Source organism: Poecile atricapillus, chromosome 23, assembly GCF_030490865.1.
Source record: "Poecile atricapillus isolate bPoeAtr1 chromosome 23, bPoeAtr1.hap1, whole genome shotgun sequence".
Taxonomy (NCBI): Eukaryota; Metazoa; Chordata; class Aves; order Passeriformes; family Paridae; genus Poecile; species Poecile atricapillus.
Window position 1 is genome coordinate 1,865,753 of NC_081271.1, and position 21,003 is coordinate 1,886,755.

Here is a 21,003-nt window from a genome sequence, read left to right on the forward strand (position 1 = left end):
AAAGCCAAGATTTACCCGTGGATTTTAGGAAATGGAAGGTACCTCTTTATTTACAAACACAGAGCCATCACCACTGCCGAAGCTGATCCGATATTGTACAAAACCAGGGAATAAAATAAGGACGGGAATAACTCGGGAAAGAGAATAAGGATGGGAATAAAAAGGAAATAAAATAAGGATGGGAATAAGGCAGGAAATACAATAAAGATGGGAACAAAGTGAGAAATAAAATAAAGATGGGAATAACCAGGACAGAAAATAAGGATGGAATAAAGTGGGAAATAAAATAAGGATGGAAACAAACCGGGAAATAAAATAAGGATGGGAATAACAAGGAAATAAAATAAAGATGGGAACAGACCAGGAAATATGGATGGGAATAAAGCAGGAAATACAAGGATGGGAATAAAGCAGGAAAGAAGGATGGAAACAAACCAGGAAATCAAACAAGGATGGGAATAAACCGGGAAATAAAACAAAGATGGGAACAAACTGGGAAAGAAAATAAAGATGGGAACAAAGTGAGAACTAAAATAAAGATGGGAATAAAGCAGGGAAGAAAATAAAGATGGGAATAATCAGGACAGAAAATTAGGATGGGGAATGAAGCGGGAAATAAAATAAGGATGGGAATAAAGCTGGAAATAAAATAAGGATGGGAATAAAGATGGGAATAAAGCGGGAAATGAAGGAAGGGCTTTAAGCCAAGCTGCAGGAGCTCAGCCTGTGCCGCAGGAATTGGGGTCAGGCCCAGCCAGGGCGGGTTTGGCATGGCAGAGTCACCCCACAAGCAAAAAAGAACAAAAATCCCAATGGGAATTTTACACTCGTGGTCAGAAATGTCCCAAAATGAACCCAAACGTCCCCAAAGCCCGGAGCGGAAACGTCGAGGTTTGAAGAATTGCGAAAGCTCTGATTTCCAAATGTTTTCTCTCTCCTGGATTTTGTATCTGCACGGTTCTGGCTGCAAACTCATCCCTTCCCAACTCCCCTCCTGCCTTTTCCTGCAGGACACCCAGGAAATTTAAATACCTCCTGATAATCCCAAAAATTCCACCCGGAGGGAATCACCGAGAGCAACGAAACGCCGAAGTCTGGGGGGAAAAAACGGGGATTTAGGGGTGAAATTTCCTTTTTTCGGGATGCTGGTGTGGGTAAGAGGTGCCAGGCTGTGGGTGCTGGACAGGGAAAGTGCTATTCCCATTCCTACAGGGAATCCTGAAGAAATAAAAGGTTGGGAATGAGCTGGCAGCTTCCATTTTTAACCCACGAGTGGGAAAAAACAGAAACCCCTTTGGAAAAGTTCTGTTTCAGTTCCAAGAAAAAAAAACCTGGGTTTAATTTATGTCCCAGTGAGGGAGGAGCCCGGATATTCCCGGGGCATTTCCCAGGGAAGAGAAGGAACAAAACCACTGGAAAGGACGGGAGGGAGCTGCAGCAGAGCTTTGGGAATCACAGGCTGGGATAAAAACCATTGGAAAATGAGTTTTTTTATCTAAAGCTGCCCCTTCTGCCACCGGCAGAGTGGGAGAAATAAACACCAAAGCAAGGCAGATTCCAGAGGGGCCGCAGCTCCTCACATCCCACTGGAAATTCCTGAAAATCTGGGCTGGGATCAGCGGCTCTGCCCTGATCCTGTCACCCAGGGGAAAGCTGGGCAGGAATGGGCTCAGCGAGACGGGAATTCCCAGCTGGAAAAGGGGGGCTCTGCAGGATCCAGCCAGGAATCCAAATTCACTCTTTGGGGTGTTCTTCCATCCGGGAATGATGCGAGATTTTGGGAGATAAAGGTGGAGAGGCTCTGGAGTGGCGGGGAAGGGGCTCAGGTCACTTTGGGACAGGGATTTGTCCCCGGAATTCCCAACCGGAGCTCGGTCCGAGCCTTCTCCGCGCCAGCTGTGCCTGATCCACGGAGAGGCAGCAGGAGGGCGGAGGCTGCTCCCTCTTCCAGAGTCATTCCTGCCCCAAATCACTCCCTGAATCCATGGAATTCAGTCTGTGCCAGTCCTGACTGAGAATTCCAGCGTTTCCACGCTGGGGAGCCAAGAGAGGAAAGGAGACAGGGAGAGAAGGAAGAGTCTTCATAGCAACTCTGAGATTGCACCACCTGCTAGAGAGAGCAGAGATGGAAAAATGAGTGGCCGGCCCCATCCAGAGGCTCCCAGAAAACCAGAGAGCCCCAAACGGAGCAGGAAAAAATGGGAAATGCAGGAAAAAAACTGGGAAATGCAGGGGGGGGGAAAAAAAAACCGGGAGAGGGCGAGATTTTTGTAGCTAAAACCCGAAATTTCAGCACCGGGAGGCTGCTCTGGGATGGATTTGAGATTCTGGGAGCGCAGCACGGCTCAGGAATTCTTCATTCCCAAACTTACCTGATGGCAAATCATTTCTAATTCCCAAATTTTCCGAGCAAAACCCAAGGAAATCGAGGCCCACCCTCAGCGTGGGTGAAACCAGAGCGGAGGATTTCATCCTCAGCTGTGAAATGATGGGATTGCTCAGGGCTTTTTAAGCCGAGTTTAACACAAAAAATCGGATTTTAACGTTTTCTGCCAGCACGGAGAAATGAATCCCAGTCCCAGCCATGCAGCTCCCACGTGGAAATCCCAAAGATTTTCCAGGAAAACTCTCCTTGTGCAGCTGCTCCAGCCCTGAGTTAGTTCCTGCAGCAGAATTCCCGGAATTCCCATTCTGTGCAGGGAAAGGGAGCCTGGATCCAAATTCCTTGGGAATTTGGAATGTGCTGGAACCCCAGGAAAAGCTGGCGGCCCAAAATTTTGGGAATTTCAGGTACAAGGCGTAAAGAGAGCAAAGGAAAGAGCGAATTCCACGGAATTCTGTGGGTTTGGGAAGAGCCAAGGGATGGATTCTTTCCTCTCCCAGTGTGGCTCCCACAGAGTCCAGCACTGGGATCCACTGGGAATCTGCTGGATCCTCCCAGGCCAGGAATTCCATGGAAATAGGGATTTTCATGGAATGCCAGGGTTTGGATGGGAAAGGGCCTTAAATCCCATTCCATGGGCAGGGACACCTCCCACTGTCCCAGGATGCTCCAAACTCAATCCTCGGACATTCCCAGGGATTCCTCTGGGAACACCTCACCATTCCAGGCAGGAATTTTTCCCTATTTCCCTTCATCCCAAACCTGCATGGAAAACACCTCCAAGCCAGCACAGGCAGCAAAGCCTCAAAGCAGATTTCAGGGAGCTCTGCCAAATCCAGCCGATGGGAAAAACCGAGCGGAATTCCAGTCTAAACCCATTTTTGAGGAAAACAAATCCCCAGGTTGGCTCAGGAATCTCATCCCAACCCAAAAGCAGGGAAATAAATCCCGGGGTTTCCTGCACCAACAGCAAATCCACACCAAAATCCTTCCAAACAGAGCTGGGAAAGGAGGGGGGAAAAGCAGAAAAGAAGGGAAAGGAATTTGGCTGCTGCACCGGGAACGTTCCAGAGGGATCGGGATGGGATTTCCCAGCCAGGAAGGAATTCCCAGCTCCACAGAAAACAAGGAATTAGGAAGAGCAGCTGAGTGCAAAGTTGAGAGTCAGCAGCCCCTGGCAGTGCTGAGCAAAAATGGGAATTAAAGATGAAACGGGAATTAAAAATTAAATGGGAATGAAAGATTAAACGGGAATTAAAAATTAAAGCGTTTTTCTGAGAGCGCCCCCTGCTCATCCAGCCCCTCCAACACGGAAAATCCAAGGATCCAGCACAGTTTGGAAGCCCAGGATTGGGATTCTCCTCGGAAATCCCAATCTTCAGGCTCCAGGCCATGATCCTTCCTCGTTTCTCTTGTTAATTTTATTAATTAGCAGCGATGGAAGCAATAATTAACATGAAATTAATGATCTCCAAACCAGCCCTGTGAGGATCCAGGTGATCCCTGCCATCCTTGGAAACACCCGAAAATCTTGGAAAATCCCCCCAAAAGTTCCCTCCCCGAGGCAAATCCCACCCAAGGATGCTCCAATCCCGGATTTTTCCAGGTGGAAACATTCCCAGAGAACATCCCCGAGGTTTTTCCATAAAAAAATTCCCATTCCTGGAAGTAACAGAGATCAGGACGAGCAACAGCGAGGAGCTGAGCAGGAAGGAGAGGAAAAGAGGGAGTAAATCACTCCTGGAAAGCCTAAAATCCACGGCAGCAGCTGCTGGAATCAAGGAAATGCAAAATTTGATCCATCAAATCCGACTTTGGAGCTGGTTTTTATCCCAGCTCCGAGCTCTGGGTTAAAATCTGGTTTAAAAATCATCACTGCAGCCAAAATTGTGCTCTCTGTGCTGGGCCTGGAGGAGCTTTTCCCAAAAAAAGAGAAGGAAATTGGATAATGGGAAATGTTTGGGACTCAACAGAGGTAAAATATGGCCAAAAAAAATGGGGGAATCCAAATTTTTCCCTATTTGCTGCAGTTGTGAAGGAGGAAAATCCCAAATTTCTCCTGCTGTGCAGCCACTGGAGCTTAAAGAGGAATTAAAGTGGAATTTAAACTGGAATTTAACTGGAATTTTAACTGGAATTTAAACTGGGATTAAACTGGAATTAAACTGGAATTTAAACTGGAATTTAACTGGAATTTAACTGGAATTAAACTGGAATGAAACTGGAATTAAACCAGAATTAAACCAGAATTAAACTGGAATTTAAACTGGAATTTAACTGGAATTAAACTGGCATTAAACTGAAATTTAATTGGAATTTAAATTGGAATTTAACTGGAATTTAAACTGGAATTTAAACTGGGATTCAACTGGGATTCAACTGCAGCTCCTGGATTTTATCCCAGGGTTTTTTATCAACAAATCATTTTTGATGCTCCTTTTTCCCCTGTTCTGTCAACGCTGGCACAAAAAACCAGCGGAATCCTTCCCTAGTCCCTCAAAAATCAACCCCAAACTTGGATATTTTCTTAAGAAATTAATGAAAACAACTAAAATAATTATAAATTATAATTATATATATTATTATAGTATATAATATGTGTATTATATAATATATGTGTATATAATATATATTGCATAATATATCATTATATTAGTCTATTATATTAATAATATCTAATAATATTGTAATAATTATATTAATACAGAAAATATATGAATTATATATTACATAGACATTATATTCTATATATTATATATTATACATACTGTATTATATATATTATATACTATATATTATATAGATATATTATATATATTATATGATATATATTATATGATATATATTATGTTATATATAATTATTATATATCTTATATACATAATATTATATATTGTATATTACATATATTATATATTGCAGATTTATTATATTATTATATACACATATATTTTATACACATTATATACATAATTGTATCTATATTATTATAAAGAATTATAAAATTATTATCATTTATATATAATGTAATATAACGTGTATATGATATATATAATTTTTTAACTCAATTATAATGATATAAATACAATCTACATATAATTATCATTATATGTATTATTATATTTATATAATATAATATATTATATATTATTATGTATTATAAATTATTATTTATATTATATATATATTATATGTATTATTATATTTATAATTATATAAAATAAATATAAGAATAATTATAATGATTATAATATAATTAAAATATAATTTATATATAATTATATATTTATAATAATTATTGTAAGTATAATAATTATATAATTATAATAATTATAATAATTATAATTATGACAATTATAATAATTATAATGATAATAAATATTAATTCTAAATATATACATTATAGAAATAATAATAATAATAAAAATAAAAATAAAAAATAAAAAATTAATAATAATAAAATAATAATATAATATAATAATAATAATAATAATAATAATAATAATAATAATAATAATAATAATAATAAATAGATATAAAATAATCATCACTCCCACCCCAGCTCAGCACCCACCAAACCCCAGCACCTCCCCCATCCGTTAACTCCAACTCCCTACGCTAAAAACCCATAAAAACCAAAAAAAAAACCCCAATTTTGCCTCTCCTTTCCAGCAGCTGAGCGGGATGGGAGGATTTTGGGGAATTTGGGGAATTCTGGGGAATTTTGGGAATCTAGCGAGGCCTCTAAGGAACGAGGGGTGACAAAGCAAGGCCACCGAGGGGGTGGCGGCGGTTCCTTACCTGTCAGGGGCTGGCCCAGCTCCGCCTGCACCTTCCCCTTGGCTGCTCCTTCCAGAGGTAAAGAACCTCTGTCCCCTTTGTAGAGTTTCGGTTTAAATGGAGAATCTTTGTCTTTACCTTTTGATCCTTTGGGCCTGCCTGCTTGCTTCTTCTTGGATTTACCGTCGCCCTTGACGCCCAGCAGCGGGTGAACCTCTGGGAAACGCCGGGTTTGGGGTCAGGTGTTGGGGGGAAATATCGGGATTTGGGGTGGGGGATAACGGGATTGGGGTGAGGGGTGATGGAAGGGGGGCCGTGGTGGAGTTGTGGGTGAGTTGTGGTTTAAAATGTGGGGGAAATTAAATTATGGGTCAGTTATCCCTTAAAATGTGGGGGAATGGGGATTTGGGGTGAGTTATCCCTTAAAATGTAGGGGAATGGGGATTTGGGGTCAGTTATCCCTTAGAATGTAGGGGAATGGGGATTTGGGGTGAGTTATGCCTTAAAATGTGGGGGAAATTAAATTATGGGTCAGTTATCCCTTAAAATGTGGGGGAATGGGGATTTGGGGTGAGTTGTGATTTAAAATGTGGGGGGAATGGAGATTTGGGGTGAATCATGCCTTAAAATGTGGGGGAAGAGGATTTGGGGTCAGTTATCCCTTAAAATGTGGGGGAATGGGGATTTGGGATTAATCATCCCTTAAAATGTGGGGGGAATTAAATTATGGGTCAGTTAACCCTTAAAATGTGGGGGAATGGGGATTTGGGGTGAGTTATGCCTTAAAATGTGGGGGAAATTAAATTATGGGTCAGTTAACCCTTAAAATGTGGGGGAATGGGGATTTGGGGTGAGTTGTGATTTAAAATGTGGGGGGAAAAGGAACTTGGGGTGAGTTATCCCTGAAAATGTAGGGGAATGGGGATTTGGGATGAATCATCCGTTAAAATGTGGGGGGAATTAAATTATGGGTCAGTTATCCCTTAAAATGTGGGGGAATGGGGGTTTGGGGTGAGTTATCCCTTAAAATGTGGGGGAAATTAAATTATGGGTCAGTTATCCCTTAAAATGTGGGGGAAATTAAATTATGAGTCAGTTATCCCTTAAAATGTGGGGGAATGGGGATTTGGGGTGAGTTGTGATTTAAAATGTGGGGGGAATGGGGATTTGGGATGAATCTTGCCTTAAAATGTTGTGGGAATGGGGATTTGGGGTTAATCATCCCTTAAAATGTGGAGGAGTGGGGATTTGGGGTCAGTTATCCCTTAGAATGTAGGGGAATGGGGATTTGGGGTGAGTTATCCCTTAAAATGTGGGGGAAATTAAATTATGGGTCAGTTATCCCTTAAAATGTGGGGGAATGGGGATTTGGGGTGAGTTATGCCTTAAAATGTGGGGGAAATTAAATTATGGGTCAATTATCCCTTAAAATGTGGGCAAAATGGAGATTTGGGGTGAGTTGTGATTTAAAATGTGTGGGGAAAAGGGACTTGGGGTGAGTTATCCCTGAAAATGTAGGGGAATAGGGATTTGGGGTGAATCATCCCTTAAAATGTGGGGGAATGGGGATTTGGGGTGAATCATACCTTAAAATGTGGGGGCAATTAAATTATGGGTCAGTTAACCCTTAAAATGTGGGGGAATGGGAATTCAGGGTGAGTTAACTCTTAAAATGTAGGGGAAATTAAATTATGGGTCAGTTATCCCTTAAAATGTGTGGGGAATGGGGATTTGGGGTGAGTTATCCCTTAAAATGTGGGGGAAATAGGAATTTGGGGTGAGTTATTCCTTAAAATGTGGAGGAATGGGGATTTGGGGAGAGTTATGCCTTAAAATGTGTCCACAAGAAAATTCTGTGTGAGATATCCCACAAAATGTGGCATCAGATCCCTCCCAACACCCTACAGCCCTGGAATCTTGGCACTGGATCCCTCCTGATGCCCTAAAACCCTGAAATCCTGGGAACAGATTCCTCCCAATGCCCTAAACCCTGAAATCCTGCACCAGAGCCCACCCAAACCCTTGGGATCAGATCTTTCCCAAAACCCCTGGGACTGGATCTCTCCCAAATCCCAAAACTGCTGGGCTCAGATCCCTCCCAAAACCCTTGAGATCAGACCTCTCCCAAATCCCAAAACCCTTGGGATGGGCTCTCTCCCAACATCCCAAAACCCTTTAGATGGAGTCCTTCCCAAATCCCAAAACCCATGGGATCGGATCCCTCCCAATTCCCAAAACCCTTGGGATCGGATCTTTCCCAAACCCCAAAACCCTTGGGACTGGATATTCCCCAAATCCCAAAACTGTTGGAATTGGATCCTTCTCAAACCCTAAAAGCCTTGGGATTGGATCCCTCCCAATTCCCAAATCCCTTGGGACTGGATCTTTCCCAAACCCCAAAACCCTTGGGATGGGCTCCCTCCCAATTCCCAAAACCCTTGGGATCAGATCTTTCCCAAACCCCAAAACCCTTGGGATTGGATCTCCCCCAAATCCCAAAACCCTTGGGACTGGATCTCCCCCAAATCCCAAAACTGTTGGGATTGGATCCCTCCCAAATCCCAAAACCCTTGGGGATGGGATCTCTCCCAACACCCCAAAACCATTTAGATGGAGTCCCTCCCAAATCCCAAAACCCTTGGGATTGGATCCCTCCCAAATCCCCAAAACCCTTGGGATGGGCTCTCTCCCAACACCCCAAAACCCTTCAGATGGAATCCCTCCCAAATCCCAAATCCCTTGGGACTGGATCCCAAAAACCTTGGGATTGGATCCCTCCCAATTCCCAAATCCCTTGGGACTGGATCTCCCCCAAATCCCAAAACCCTTGGGGATGGGCTCTCTCCCAACACCCCAAAACCATTTAGATGGAATCCCTCCCAAATCCCAAAACCCTTGGGATCGGATCCCTCCCAAATCCCTTGGGACGGGCTCCGCAGGCCCCCGAATCCCGGGAATCCACCCCCGAACCCCGGGAATCCACCCCTGAACCCCGGGAATCCGCCACCCACCGTCGTTGGGGACTCCCTGGAGCTCGATGTTGGTGGTTTTGGGTTTTTTCTTGGGGTTCTGGGGCCCGTCCGAGGAGCTGGGGCGCTTCTTCTCGGGGCCCAGCCCCTCGTCGGGCAGCGCGCTGGGCAGCGCGTCCGGGGGCGGCCCGTAGGGATTCTCCTCGGGATCCTCCACCTCCGGAGCGATGGGAAGGTAGAGCAGCGCCCGGGAATCCTCCAGCTCCTCATCGCTGCGCCCGGAGAAACGCCGGGAATGTCGGGAAATCGGGGTGGGTGGGGTTGGGAATGGGGTTTGGAACGGGTGGTGGGGTTTGGAATGGGAATTTTGGGGTTTATAAAGGGAATTTTGGGGTTTGGAATGGGGGTGGTGGGGATTATAGAGGGAATTTTGGGGTTTATAGAGGGAATTTTAAGGGTTATAAAGGGAATTTTGGGGTTTGGGATGGGGGTGTTGGGGTTTGGAATAGGAATTTTGGGGTTTATAGAGGGAATTTTGGGGTTTATAGAGGGAATTTTGGGGTTTGGAATGGGGATGTGGTTTATAAAGGGAATTTTGGGGTTTATAAATATTTTGGGTTTTTTTTTTATCCTCCAGCTCCTCGTCGCTGCGCCCGGAGAAACGCCGGGAATGTCGGGAAATCGGGGTGGGTGGGGTTGGGAATGGGGTTTGGAATGGGGATGTTGGGGTTTGGAATGGGAATTTTGGGGCTTGGAATGGGATTTCTGGGGTTTGGAATGGGGGTGGTGGGGATTATAGAGGGAATTTTGGGGTTATAAAGGGAATTTTGGGGCTTGGAATGGGGATGTTGGGGTTTGGAATGAGAATTTTGGGGTTATAAAGGGAATTTTGGGGTTTATGAAGGGAATTTTGGGGTTTGGAATGGGGATGTTGGGGTTTGGAATGGGTGGTGGGGTTTATGAAGGGAATTTTGGGTTTATAGAGGGAATTTTGGGGTTTATAAAGGGAATTTTGGGGTTATAAATGGAATTTTGTGATCCATAAAGGGAATTTTGAGGTTATAAATGGAACGTTTGGGTTATAAATGGAATTTTGGGGTTCATAAAGGGAATTTTGAGGTTATAAATGGAATTTTGGGGTCATAAAGGGAATGTTGTGGCTATCAAGGCAATTCTGGGTTTTGCAATGGGAATATTTAAGGGCAAGGCTGGGAATGCTCCACAGAGGTTAATTAATTGCCGTTAATGAGGTTTTTGGCCCAGGGCTCCACACCTGCTGCAGAAGGCGGCGATGGGATCCACGCTGGTCACGTCCACCTCCTCATCCTCCGCAGCATCGGCACCTGGGGCCCGGAAAAACGGGAATTAAAGGCAGGAAAACCTCCTGGAGAGGTTCCTGCTACAGCAGAAAATAACCTGGGGTAATTGTTATTGCAGCAGGAAAAAACCCACTGAAATATTTCCACTTAAAGGACAAAACGAGCCTGAAATAATTTGTATTAAATCATAAAATAAATTTAAATATTTCCTGCTAAAGCAAAAAAAAAAAACCCTGATATAATTTGTATTAAAGCATAAAATAAGTATTTCCTGTTAAAGCAAAAAAAAAACCCTGAAATAATTTGTGTTAAAGCATAAAACAAAGTTAAATATTTCCTATTAAAGCAGAAAATAATAATTAAAATTATTTGTATTAAAGGATGAAATAAAACTACAATATTTCCTATTAAAGCAAAAAAAAAACCCTAAAATAATTTGTATTGAAACATTAAAAAATCTAAAATATTTCTTATTAAAGCAAAAAAAAAACAACCCTGAAATAATTTGTATTAAAGCATAAAACAAAGTTAAATATTTCCCATTAAAGCAGAAAATAATAATTAAAATTATTTGTATTAAAGGATGAAATAAAACTACAATATTTCCTATTAAAGCAAAAAAAAACCCTAAAATAATTTGTATTGAAACATAAAAAAATCTAAAATATTTCTTATTAAAGCAAAAAAAAAACAACCCTGAAATAATTTGTATTAAAGCATAAAACAAAGTTAAATATTTCCCATTAAAGCAGAAAATAATAATTAAAATTATTTGTATTAAAGGATGAAATAAAACTACAATATTTCCTATTAAAGCAAAAAAAATTCAAAATTATTTGTATTAAAGCATAAAACAAATCTAAAATATTTCCTATTAAAGCAAAAAAAAAAACAACCCTGAAATAATTTGTATTAAAGCATGAAACAGACTTAAATATTCCCTATTAAAGCAGAAAAAAAATAATTTAAATTATTTGTATTAAAACATGAAACAAATCTAAAATATATCCTATTAAAGCAAAAAAAAACCCTGAAATTATTTGTATTAAAGCATAAAACAAATCTAAAATATTTCCTATTAAAGTAAAAAAAAAACCCTGAAATAATTTGTATTAAAGCATAAAACAAATCTAAAATATTTCCTATTAAAGCAGAATGGGAACTTTAATTAAAATTGTATTTCTATTTTATTTAGAAATAAAATATTTCCCATTAAAGCAAAATACAAACCTTAATATTTCTCATCAAAAAAAAAACAACCCTAAAATAATTCCTATTAAAATAAAAATCCAATTTAATTTAATTTGCTAAAATCCAATTAATTAAATTCTGGGAAGCATTAAAGTCTGCAAAAAGGAGAGCCAGGAAAAATCCTCATTCCCAACATTTTTTACTTCCCAGGATTTTTTATTTTTTTTTTTCCTTGTTTTTGGGCACCACCACGTGGCCAGGAGAGATCCAGAGGATCCCAGGGAAAGCTGGGAATTCCCTGGGAATGGTTTGGGCAGCACCTGTCTGCTCTGGCTCGCTCTTATCCTCGTCCTCGATGTCAAATTCCGATTCCCGCTCCTCGTATTCCACGTTTTCATCCAGCTCCTTGAAATCCGGGGCAAAAGCGCTCCAGTTTTCCTGGGAAAAACGGCAAAAAAAAGGAGTTTTGGTTTAAACAGCACCGGATTCCTTGGATCCCGCGAATTCCAAGGAATTAAATATCCTGGAGGGGGTTTAAAATATGGATCTGGCATTTGGGGATAAGGGAGAGAGTTGGGAATGGCTGGGATTGGAGAGTTGGGAATTCCTGGAATTGGAGAGTTGGGAATTCCTGGAATTGTTGAGTTGGGAATGGCTGGAATTGGTTGAGTTGGGAATGGCTGGAATTGGTGAGTTGGGAATGGCTGGAATGGGTGAACTGGGAATGGCTGGAATTGATGAACTGGGAATGGCTGGAATGGGTGAGTTGGGAATTCCTGGAACTGATGAACTGGGAATGGCTGGAATTGGTTGAGTTGGGAATGGCTGGAATTGGTGAACTGGGAATGGCTGGAATTGGTGAGTTGGGAATGGCTGGAATTGGTGAACTGGGAATGGCTGGAATGGGTGAGTTGGGAAAGGCTGGAATTGGTGAACTGGGAATGGTTGGAATTGGTTGAGTTGGGAATAACTGGAATGGCTGAGTTGGGAATGGCTGGAATGGGTGAACTGGGAATGGCTGGAATTGGGGAGTTGGGAATGGCTGGAATGGGTGAACTGGGAAGGTTTTTCCAACCGGAATTATTCTGTTCTGCAATCTCACTGAAATGCCATAAAAGCACCAAAAATCAAGGAAAAATCCCAGGAATGCATGGAAAATCCAACATCCTTTAGGTCCACGGAAAATAAGAGGCTGGATAAATGAATTCCAAGGAAAATCCAGCATCAAAATATTCCTTAAATATTGCACTCCCAGGGATGGGGCAGCCACGGATTCTCTGGGAATTTGCAAGCTGGGAATGAGTCAGGGATGCTGAAACTGGGAGTTTTTATGGAATCATGGAATGGTTTGGGTTGGAAGATCTTAAGGATCATCCCATTCCCACCACTGCCATGGGCTGGGACACTTTCCATGATCCCAGGTTGTTCCAAGCCCCATCCAACCTCGGGGACTCGCAGGGATGGGGCAGCCACGGATTCCCAGTCCCTGGGAAGGATTTATTCCCATTATCCCACCCAAACCAGCACCAGGAATCCTGGAATGCTTTGGGGGCTGGAAGGAATCATCAGCCCCACACTTCTCCCTATCCCAGATCGCTCCAACTCCAGGGATGGAGCAACCAAAATCCCCCAGGGCAGGCGCCATTCCTACGGGAACGATCCCAAAGCCTCACTCACCACCTGGTTCTGAGCCCATATGGAAACCACCCCGCTGGAAATGGAGGCGATGATGGGCCGCACCGGATGCCACTGCAACCAACCAGAGGACACAAAAACCCCTCAAAATGAGCCAAAAACGGGGCCTCATTCCCAAATCCCGAGGAGAGCCGGGGGGGTTTCCCTACTGCCACGTCCAGCAGGAGCTCGCCGCGCGTTCCGTGCAGGATTTTCACCAGGTTGCCGATGCTCTTTTCCCAGATGTAGAGCGCGTGCTGCCGCGCCGAGCCCGCCACGATGTACTCGCCGTCCCCCGAGAAGCAGCACTTCTTCCAGGGGGTCCTGCAGCCAGGGGAAATCGTGGATCAGGGAATTGGTTTGGGATCAGGGAGATGAGGTTTTGTCTCCCTCCCGCTCTGCGTTTAGAGTTGAAGCTGTTCCCAATCCCGGATGAGGATTTGCATCCTTAGCGTGGGATGTGGGATGGGAACCCAGCCACAGGGGGTAGGGAATATCCCGAGTGGATAAAGAGCCATTGGGATCATTGATCCAACCCCCAGCCCTGCACAGAATCCCCACAGGTGCCAAAACCTCCCACAGCCTTTGGGGTCTGACAATTCCATCGGAAGCCTTTTCCAGGGGCTGAGCAGCCAGGGAAAAGCAGCCATGCCTGTGACTGTCCCTGTTCCCCAAATCCCTCCTTGTGACCCTCACCCATTCCCTAAATCCATTCCTGTTCCCAAATCCCTCCTTGTGACCCTCACCTGTTCCCCGAATCCTTCAGCCATCCCTGTACCTGTCCCTCAAATCCCTCCCCTGCCCTCACGTGTTCCCTAAATCCATTCCTGGTCCCAAACCCCTCCCTGTTCTCTTCCTGATCCCAAACCCTCCCTGAACCCAAACTCCTCCCTGATCCCAAACCCTGTTCCTGTTCCCTCCCTGATCCCAAACTCGTCCCTGATCCCAAACTCGTCCCTGATTCCAAACCCCTCACTGATCCCAAACCCTTCCCTGATCCCAAACCCTGTTCCTATTCCCTCTCTGATCCCAAACCCTCCCTGATCCCAAACCCCTCCCTGATCCCAAACCCCTCCCTAATCCCAAACCCTGTTCCTGTTCCCTCTCTGATCCCAAACCCTCCCTGATCCCAAACCCCTCCCTAATCCCAAACCCTGTTCCTGTTCCCTCCCTGATCCCAAACCCTCCTGATCCCAAACCCCTCCCTGATCCCACTCCCTCCCCGTCCCCTCACCTGTTGACCAGGTCCTGCAGTTTCTGCATGGGCTCGGGCTCGCCGTCGCGCCCGCAGGTGAGGATCTCCCGCCCGTCGTACACGCGGATGATCCGGTCGGCCGTGTTGATCAGGAAGCAGCTGCAGGAAAACGGGGATGAATCCATGAAAAGCCATTAAAGATCCCATCCCGTGGAGGAGCCGGGGGCTGCGAGCAGCTCCCTGCGGCTTTGGGATCGGCCCCGGAGGCGCTCACCTCCCTTTGCGGGCGAACTCGATGGATTTAATGGCCGTGGTGTTGCTGGTCCCTGTGGTCACTCTGAAGGAAGCAACAAGATCCTGAGTGTCTGTTTTTAAGACCAAGATCTGAAGATTGAGCAGACAGAGAACAATCAGTGGCTTCACCTGAAACAGAGCCCTGGGAGCCCACCCGGGGACACTGCGGGAGCTGCTGAGACACAAACGCCAGGAAAACATCCCAAAAACGCGTCAAAAACAGAGGCAGACAAAGATCCCAGAATCCCTGGGGTTGGAAAACCCCTCCAGGATCATCAAGAAATCCCTCAACTGTTCCCCAAACCCTGCAGCCACCTCTGCACCTGTCCCTGTTCCCCATCCCTGTGCCCCTTTCCTTTTCCCAAACCCATCCCTGCACCCTCACCTGTTCCCTAAATCCATTCCTGCTCCCCAAACCTATCCCTGTGCCTATCCCTGCTCCCAAATCCATTCCTGTGTCCCTCTCCTCTTCCCTAAACCCATTCCTGTTCCCAAATCCCATCCCTGTGCCCCTCACCCGTTCCCTAAATCCATCCCTGTGTCCCCTCCTCTTCCCAAACACATCCCTGCAGCCTCACCTGTTCCCTAAATCCATTCCTGCTCCCAAATCCCATCCCTGTGCCCCTCACCTGTTCCCTAAATCCATCCCTGTGCCCCTCTCCTCTTCCCAAGCCCACTCCTGTGCTCCTGACCTCTTCCCTAAATCCATTCCTGTTCCCCAAACCCATTCCTGGGCCCCTCACCTCTTCCCTAAATCCATTCCTGTTCCCAAATCCCATCCCTGTGCCCCTCTCCTCTTCCCAATCCCTGTGCCCCTGACCTCTTCCCTAAATCCATTCCTGTTCCCAAATCCCATCCCTGTGCCCCTCTCCTCTTCCCAATCCCTGTGCCCCTCACCTCTTCCCTAAATCCATTCCTGTTCCCAAATCCCATCCATGCCTCTCACCTCTTCCCTAAATCCATTCCTGTTCCCAAATCCCATCCCTGTGCCCCTGACCTGTTCCCCAAACCCCTCCCTGTGCCCCTCACCCATCAGTCCCCACCCGGAGCACCGAGCACCCCCAGGAATTCCCCGGACACCCCAAACCCCCCTGATCACTCCCACAGCCTGAGCCCCTGCCCTTTTCCAGAGGGAAATCCACGGAGGGGCCCGGGGAGCGGGGCTGACCTTGCCCTTGGCGTTGCCGGTGTAGATGTATTCCCCTCTCCGGTCAAACGACGCCACCACGTTGAGGTCGGAGTCGTCGTCCACGGGCAGCACCACGTGCTTGGAGTCGGAGAGCGTCAGCATCACCGGGGCCGACTTCATGGGACACACCAGCACCCTGTTCCTGCCAAACACGGGAAACTGGGAATGGCTTCCTCTGGAAAGGGAGCTCCAGGTGCAGAGTGACAAAAAAAGCGTCCAGGAGTTCAGGGTATCCGGGATTTCCAGAATAAAAAACATCCAGCTGGAGTGAGGAGTTCAGGGTATCCAGGATTTCCAGAATAAAAATATCCAGCTGGAGTGAGGAATTCAGGGTATCCAGGATTTCCAGCATAAAAACATCCAGCTGGACTAAGGAATTCAGGGTATCCAGGATTTCCAGCATAAAAAACATTCAGCTGGATTGAGGAGTTCAGGGTATCCAGGATTTCCAGCATAAAAAACATTCAGCTGGATTGAGGAGTTCAGGGTATCCGGGATTTCCAGCATAAAAACATCCAGCTGGAATGAGGAATTCAGGGTATCCAGGATTTCCAGTACAAAAATATCCAGCTGGACTAAGGAGTTCAGGGTATCCAGGATTTCCAGCATAAAAAATATCCAGCTGGACCAAGGAATTCAGGGTATGTTGGAAAATAATTTCCAACAAAAAAGACATTGGGCTGGACTAAAGAATTCAGGATATTTTGGAAAAGCACTTCCAGAAAAAAAAATCCAGCTGGATTAAGGAGTTCAGGGTATCTTGGAGAAGGATTTCCACATAAAAAACATGGAGTTGGATTGAGGAATTCAAGATATCTTGGAAAAGGATTTCCAGCCTAAAAAACATTGAGCTGGATTGAGGAATTCAGGATATGTTGGAAAAGGATTTCCAGAAATAAAAGTATTGAACTGGATTGAAGAATTCAGGATATCTTGGAAATGGATTTCCAGCAAAAAGAGCATTGAGCTGGATTGAAGAATTCAGGATTTCCAAGTTCAGAGCAAAAAGAGCATTGAGCTGGATTGAGGAAGTCAGAATATCCTGGAAAAGGATTTCCAGCATAAAAAACATTGAGCTGGATTGAGAAATTCAGGATATTGCTGTTTCTGCTGTCTCATTTTCAGTACTCAGACAGCAAAACAAATTCAGCTGGATTTTAACTTCCCTCCCTCCTCCGAGTTCGTGCAGGGATTTTACACCCAAGGAGACATTCCCACACCGATTCCCAGGAGTGGGAAGCAAACTGGGATTGCCAGGAATTTGGGAAAGACAAATCCCCCTCTTCCCCTATCCCCACTTTTTTTTTATTCTTTCCCATCGAATTCCAGCTCTGGAGTGAAATTGAGAAGAAGGAAGGATTTTTCTTCCCTCCAACTTGGAAAAAAAAAAGCTGGAAAATCCTCATTATTTAAAATATTCCTGTGCATTCCCCAGTTTAAAACTGCCATCCCAGAAAGCCAGGGAGGAGCAGGAGGCACTTACTGGTCGCGGGGGTGGTACTGCACTTTGAGGATGGGCGAGGGGAAGCGGAAGCGCTGGTCGCAGTCCCCGGACAGCACATCCCACTGAGACACGATGTTATCGGTGGAGGCACTCACCAGCTTGTGACCATCCCGGCTCCAGCTGCAGCACAGGGAGGGAATTCCCGGGAAGTTACTCCTTGGAAGGGGTAAATGGGGCTGGGGGGGAAAGGAGCTCGGGAATTCCCATTAAAGTTATTCCCTGGAAGGGTTAAATGGGGCTAGGGGGAAAGGAGCTCGGGAATTCCCATTAAAGTTATTCCCTGGAAGGGTTAAACGGGGCTAGGGGGAAAGGAGCTCGGGAATTCCCATTAAAGTTATTCCCTGGAAGGGTTAAATGGGGCTAGGGGGAAAGGAGCTCGGGAATTCCCATTAAAGTTATTCCCTGGAAGGGTTAAATGGGGCTAGGGGGAAAGGAGCTCGGGAATTCCCATTAAAGTTATTCCCTGGAAGGGTTAAATGGGGCTAGGGGGGAAAGGAGTTTGGGGATTCCCAGGGAAGTTATTCCTGGATGGAATTCCCTGGGGATTCCCTGGATGGAATTCCCTGGATGTAATTCCCTGGAAGGAATTCCCTGGGGATTCCCTGGAGATTCCCTGGCTGGAATTCCCTGGAGATTCCCTGGCTGGAATTCCCTGGCTGGAATTCCCTGGGGATTCCCTGGCTGTAATTCCCTGTCTGTAATTCCCTGGATGGAATTCCCTGGGGATTCCCTGGATGGAATTCCCTGGGGATTCCCTGGATGGAATTCCCTGGATGGAATTCCCTGGAAGGAATTCCCTGGGGATTCCCTGGAGATTCCCTGGCTGGAATTCCCTGGGGATTCCCTGGCTGTAATTCCCTGGCTGGGATTCCCTGGCTGTAATTGCCTGGATGTAATTCCCTGGATGGAATTCCCTGTCTGGAATTCCCTGGAATTCCCTGGCTGTAATTCCCTGTCTGTAACTCCCTGGAATTCCCGAGGATTCCGGGCTCACCACAGGGAGCAGACGGGGTGGATGTGGGCGCTGATGATTTTGGCGATGCCGCGGGTCAGGAAGTCCCAGATGACGATCCTGCCGTCGTTGCAGCCCACGGCCAGCAGCGTGCCCCAGCGGTTGAAGGTGCACGTCAGGGCCATGCTGATGCAGTCCAGGGTCCCGTCAGCCTCCTGCCGGGACAGCGGGGACCGGAGAGAGCCGTGAGAAACGGACACGGCCGGGGGGACCGGACACGGCCGGGGGGACCGGAGAGAGCCGGGGGGACCGGACACAGCCAGGGGGACCGGACACAGCCGGGGGGACCGGACACAGCCAGGGGGACCGGACACAGCCGGGGGGACCGGACACAGCCGGGGGGACCGGACAGAGCCGGGGGTACCGGACAGAGCTGGGGGGACCGGACAGAGCCGTGAGAACCGGACACAGCCGGGGGGACCGGACACAGCCAGGGGGACCGGACACAGCCGGGGGGACCGGACACAGCCGGGGGGACCGGACAGAGCCGACAGAACCGGCCAGAACCGTGAGAACCGGACACAGCCGTGAGAACCGGCCAGAGCCGGGGGAACCTGGGTGGGGGACCCCGTGGGACCCAGCCAGACCTGGGGGGACCCAGCCAGACCCGGGGGGACCCAGTCAGACCTGGTGGGACTCAGCCAGACCTGCTCAGACCCAATGAGACCCGGGGGAACCCAGCCAGACCTGCTTAGACCCTCTCAGACCCAGTGAGAACCGCTCAGACCCGGTGGGACCCTCTGAGATCCAGCCAGACCCGGGGGGACCCAGCCAGACCTGGGGAGACCCACTCGGACCCAGTGACACCTGCTCAGACCCAGCCAGACCCGGTGGGACCCCTCAGACCCGGTGGGACCCGGTGGGACCCGCTCAGGCCGCCCGGGGAGGGCTCGGGGGCGGCTGCGGGCCGGGAGCGCCGTTACCTCGGGGTAGTTCTGGCCGAAGGACTCTGCGGAGGAAGGGGAAGGCGGCGGCTGAGCGACAGGCGGCCCCGGTACCGAACCCGCGCAGGTACCGAACCTCCCCCGGTACCGAACCCGCCCCGGTACCGAACCCGCCCCAGCACCGAACCCGCCCCGATACGGAACCTCCCCCGGTATCGAACCCGCCCCGGTATCGAGCCCGCCCCGGTACCGAACCTCCACCGGTACCGAACCCGCCCCGGTACCGAACCCGCCCCGGTACCGGCCCCGCCCGGCTCGGCCCCCCCCCATCCCAGCCCAGCCCCGCTCCCTGCTCATTCCCATTCCCAGCCGCGCCTCCTCCGCTTCCCGTTCCCATCCCGTTCCCGTTCCCGTTCGCACCGAGCAGCTCCAGGCTCGCCCCCGCGTTCCCAACTCCCCATTCCCGTTCCCGTTCCCATTCCCGCCACCTGCCGGTCCCGCAGCGCCGCCCTCGCACCCCATTCCCGCTCCCGTTCCCGCCCCCATTCCCGGTCCCATTCCCGGTGCTATTCCCGCTCCACTCCCGCCCCCATTCGCGGTCCCATTCCCATTCCCGCCCCCGTTCCCGCTCCACTCCCGCCCCCATTCCCAGTCCCATTCCCGCTCCCGCTCCCGCCCCCGTTCCCGGTGCTATTCCCGTTCCCGCTCGCACCGAGCAGCTCCAGGTTCATCGCGCCGCCGATCCCGCTCCCTCCGCTCCCGTCGCCGAAGGACCCCGCGGGGCCCTGCCCGGCGCCGCCCCGCGCCGTTCGCCTGACCAACCGCCGCTCCTTTCCTCCGCCCCCGCCGCGCCTCCCGGAGCCTCCCGGGCCGGCTCCGCCCGCCGTTCCCGGCGGGCTCGGGCAGCGGTGCCGCTCGCTCCCGGGGCGGCGGCGGGAACGGGAAAGGGAAGGGGAACGGGCGGCGCGGATCAGGCAGCGCGGCGGGCAGCCCCGGCGCGGCGCGCGGAAGGGGCCGGGTGGGCCCCGCGGCCGCGCAGAAAGGTTCCGGGTACGGGGAGAGACCCGCAGGGGGCGCTAATAAGGGAGCACCAATAATTAAAATAATTCTTCTTATTAATAATTATTATTATTAATATTTAGCTATTATTAATAATTAGCTAAAATAGCAAGGGGAATCTGGGCCCTTGCGGGTATTGCCTGGATTTCTACTGGATAGAGCTGGCTGCTTTTGGAAAAAAAGGAAAAAAGAAATAAATAAAAGATAAAAGAAAAATAAAAAAATTAAAATAAAATAATAAAAGTATAAAATAAAATATTAAAAATAAATAAAAATAAAGATAAAAATAGAACAAAATAAAATGCTTTTAAAATAAAATAATAAAAATGTAAAGTGAAATATTAAAAATAGAGAAAAAAATATAAAAATAAAATAAAATAAAGCAAAATAAAATAAAATAAAAAAAGATAAAATTAAGTAAGATAAAGTAAGATAAAATTAAGTAAGATAAAGTAAGATAAAATAAAGTAAGATAAAGTAAGATAAAATAAAGTAAGATAAAGTAAGATAAAATAAAGTAAGATAAAGTAAGATAAAATAAAGTAAGATA

General features: G+C 47.1%; 1 protein-coding gene across 5 annotated transcripts; it reads right to left on the reverse strand.

Annotated features, from left to right (window-relative positions):
• Positions 1-3: 3 nt before the first annotated feature.
• RBBP5 (RB binding protein 5, histone lysine methyltransferase complex subunit) lies at positions 4-20,352 on the reverse strand. 5 transcript variants are annotated; one of them, XM_058855506.1, is made up of 14 exons: positions 20,107-20,352; positions 19,434-19,459; positions 18,493-18,665; positions 17,478-17,618; positions 15,974-16,136; positions 14,786-14,895; positions 14,551-14,670; positions 13,487-13,640; positions 13,320-13,391; positions 11,963-12,080; positions 10,406-10,475; positions 9,175-9,404; positions 6,185-6,379; positions 4-2,107 (listed from the first exon to the last, which is right to left on the reverse strand). In XM_058855506.1, the coding sequence occupies exons 1-14, from the start codon at positions 20,123-20,125 to the stop codon at positions 2,082-2,084; spliced, it is 1,617 nt and encodes a 538-aa protein (XP_058711489.1). In that variant the 5' UTR covers positions 20,126-20,352; the 3' UTR covers positions 4-2,081. The 5 variants fall into 5 exon arrangements, with proteins under 5 accessions (XP_058711489.1, XP_058711493.1, XP_058711491.1 ...); XM_058855510.1 differs by having other exon boundaries at positions 6,302-6,379; positions 20,107-20,351; XM_058855508.1 differs by having other exon boundaries at positions 4-2,110; positions 6,302-6,379; positions 20,107-20,351.
• Between the last annotated feature and the right edge of the window lie 651 nt (positions 20,353-21,003).